The 1,426-nt window shown below is 54.6% G+C and overlaps 1 protein-coding gene across 1 annotated transcript in view; it reads right to left on the bottom strand.

The window, feature by feature from the left end:
* LOC122546547 (tuftelin-like) overlaps positions 1-1,426 on the bottom strand; it is an 8,929-nt gene that overhangs the window by 2,181 nt on the left and 5,322 nt on the right. Inside the window, exon 5 of the mRNA XM_043685237.1 lies at positions 590-702. Coding sequence (XP_043541172.1) covers positions 590-702 — 113 coding nt within the window. The remainder of the gene's footprint in view (positions 1-589; positions 703-1,426) is intronic.

Below are 1,426 nucleotides of genomic sequence, written 5' to 3'. Positions count from 1 at the left end.
AGCCCATTGGCCCATCTGGTCCAGATCCTGTTGTAATCTGAGGTAACCCTCTTCGCTGTCCACTACACCTCCAAATTTGGGGTCATCTGCAAACTTACTAACTGTACCTCTTATGCTCACATCCAAATCATTTACATAAATGATGAAAAGTAATGCGCCCAGCACCGATCCTTGTGGCACTCCACTGGTCACAATTCTTCAGTCTGAAAAACAACCCTCCACCACCACCCTCTATCTTTACCTTCGAGCCAGTTCTGTATCCAAATGGCTAGTTCTCCCTGTATTCCATGAGATCTAACCTTGCTAATCAGTCTCCCATGGGGAACCTTGTCGAACACCTTACTGAAGTCCATATAGATCACATCTACTGCTCTGCCCTCATCAATCCTCTTTGTTACTTCTTCAAAAAACTCAATCAAGTTTGTGAGACATGATTTCCCCGCACAAAGCCATGTTAGATGCAGAGAAACAGACCCTTCAGTCCGATTGGTCCATGCTGACCCAGATATCCCAAATTTTAATCTAGACCCATTTGCCCCAAGGCCCTTTTCCAAGCTCCAACACCCTCTCACACCCCGTTCCCATTTACCTGGAGATAACCTGGGGGTCTGTGGCCACTCGGCCATTGCATTGCTGGGAGGTGGCGGAGGAAGAGACCTTGTGAGAGGTCACATACTCCAGACGGTCTTGCATCTCTCGGTTCTGCGTGGGAAGGTGGGAGAGGGAGAGAAAGGGGAGGAGGAAAACGTTAAGAGAAGGCAGCAGCGGGGGGAAAAGGACGCTACGTTTGCCAAACCCGGAGCCCGAGGGAGCGTCTGGGGCGAGAGGGCGTTTCAGATTAGGGCTGTGTGCACGGGGGATATTCCTTCGGGAGAACCTTGCTCACCCTGAAGGGTCAGCTCACCAGAATCTCCAGCCTCTCTTCCCCCCCCACCCCAGACATTCAGAGTTTCCCAAGACATTTTTTTTGCATGTGGTGTTTCGTTCTGCTCTGACCATTATCGGTCCGTGTCAGAGCGCCATGGTTTGGGAATCAGCCCGTCCCTCAGGATGACTGGCAATCAACTGTACCCCCAACAAAGTCCCCCTTCCCCACTGTCCCCCTTTGCTGTCGGAGGGTCAGTGCTGAGGGAGCGGGCACTGTCAGAGGGTCAGTGCTGAGGGAGCGGGCACTGTCAGAGGGTCAGTGCTGAGGGAGTGGGTGCTGTCGGAGGGTCAGGGCTGAGGGAGTGGGTGCTGTCGAAGGGTCAGTGCTGAGGGAGCGGGCGCTGTCGGAGGGTCAGTGCTGAGGGAGCGAGTGCTGTGGGAAGGTCAGTGTTGAGGGAGCGGGCGCTGTGGGAAGGTCAGTGCTGAGGGAGTGGGCGCTGTGGGAGAGTCAGTGCTGAGGGAGTGGGTGCTGTGGGAGGGTCAGTGCTGAGGGAGCGGG

This window comes from Chiloscyllium plagiosum, unplaced genomic scaffold, assembly GCF_004010195.1.
Source record: "Chiloscyllium plagiosum isolate BGI_BamShark_2017 unplaced genomic scaffold, ASM401019v2 scaf_10112, whole genome shotgun sequence".
Classification (NCBI taxonomy): domain Eukaryota; kingdom Metazoa; phylum Chordata; class Chondrichthyes; order Orectolobiformes; family Hemiscylliidae; genus Chiloscyllium; species Chiloscyllium plagiosum.
This window is presented reverse-complemented; position numbering and strand designations above follow the sequence as displayed.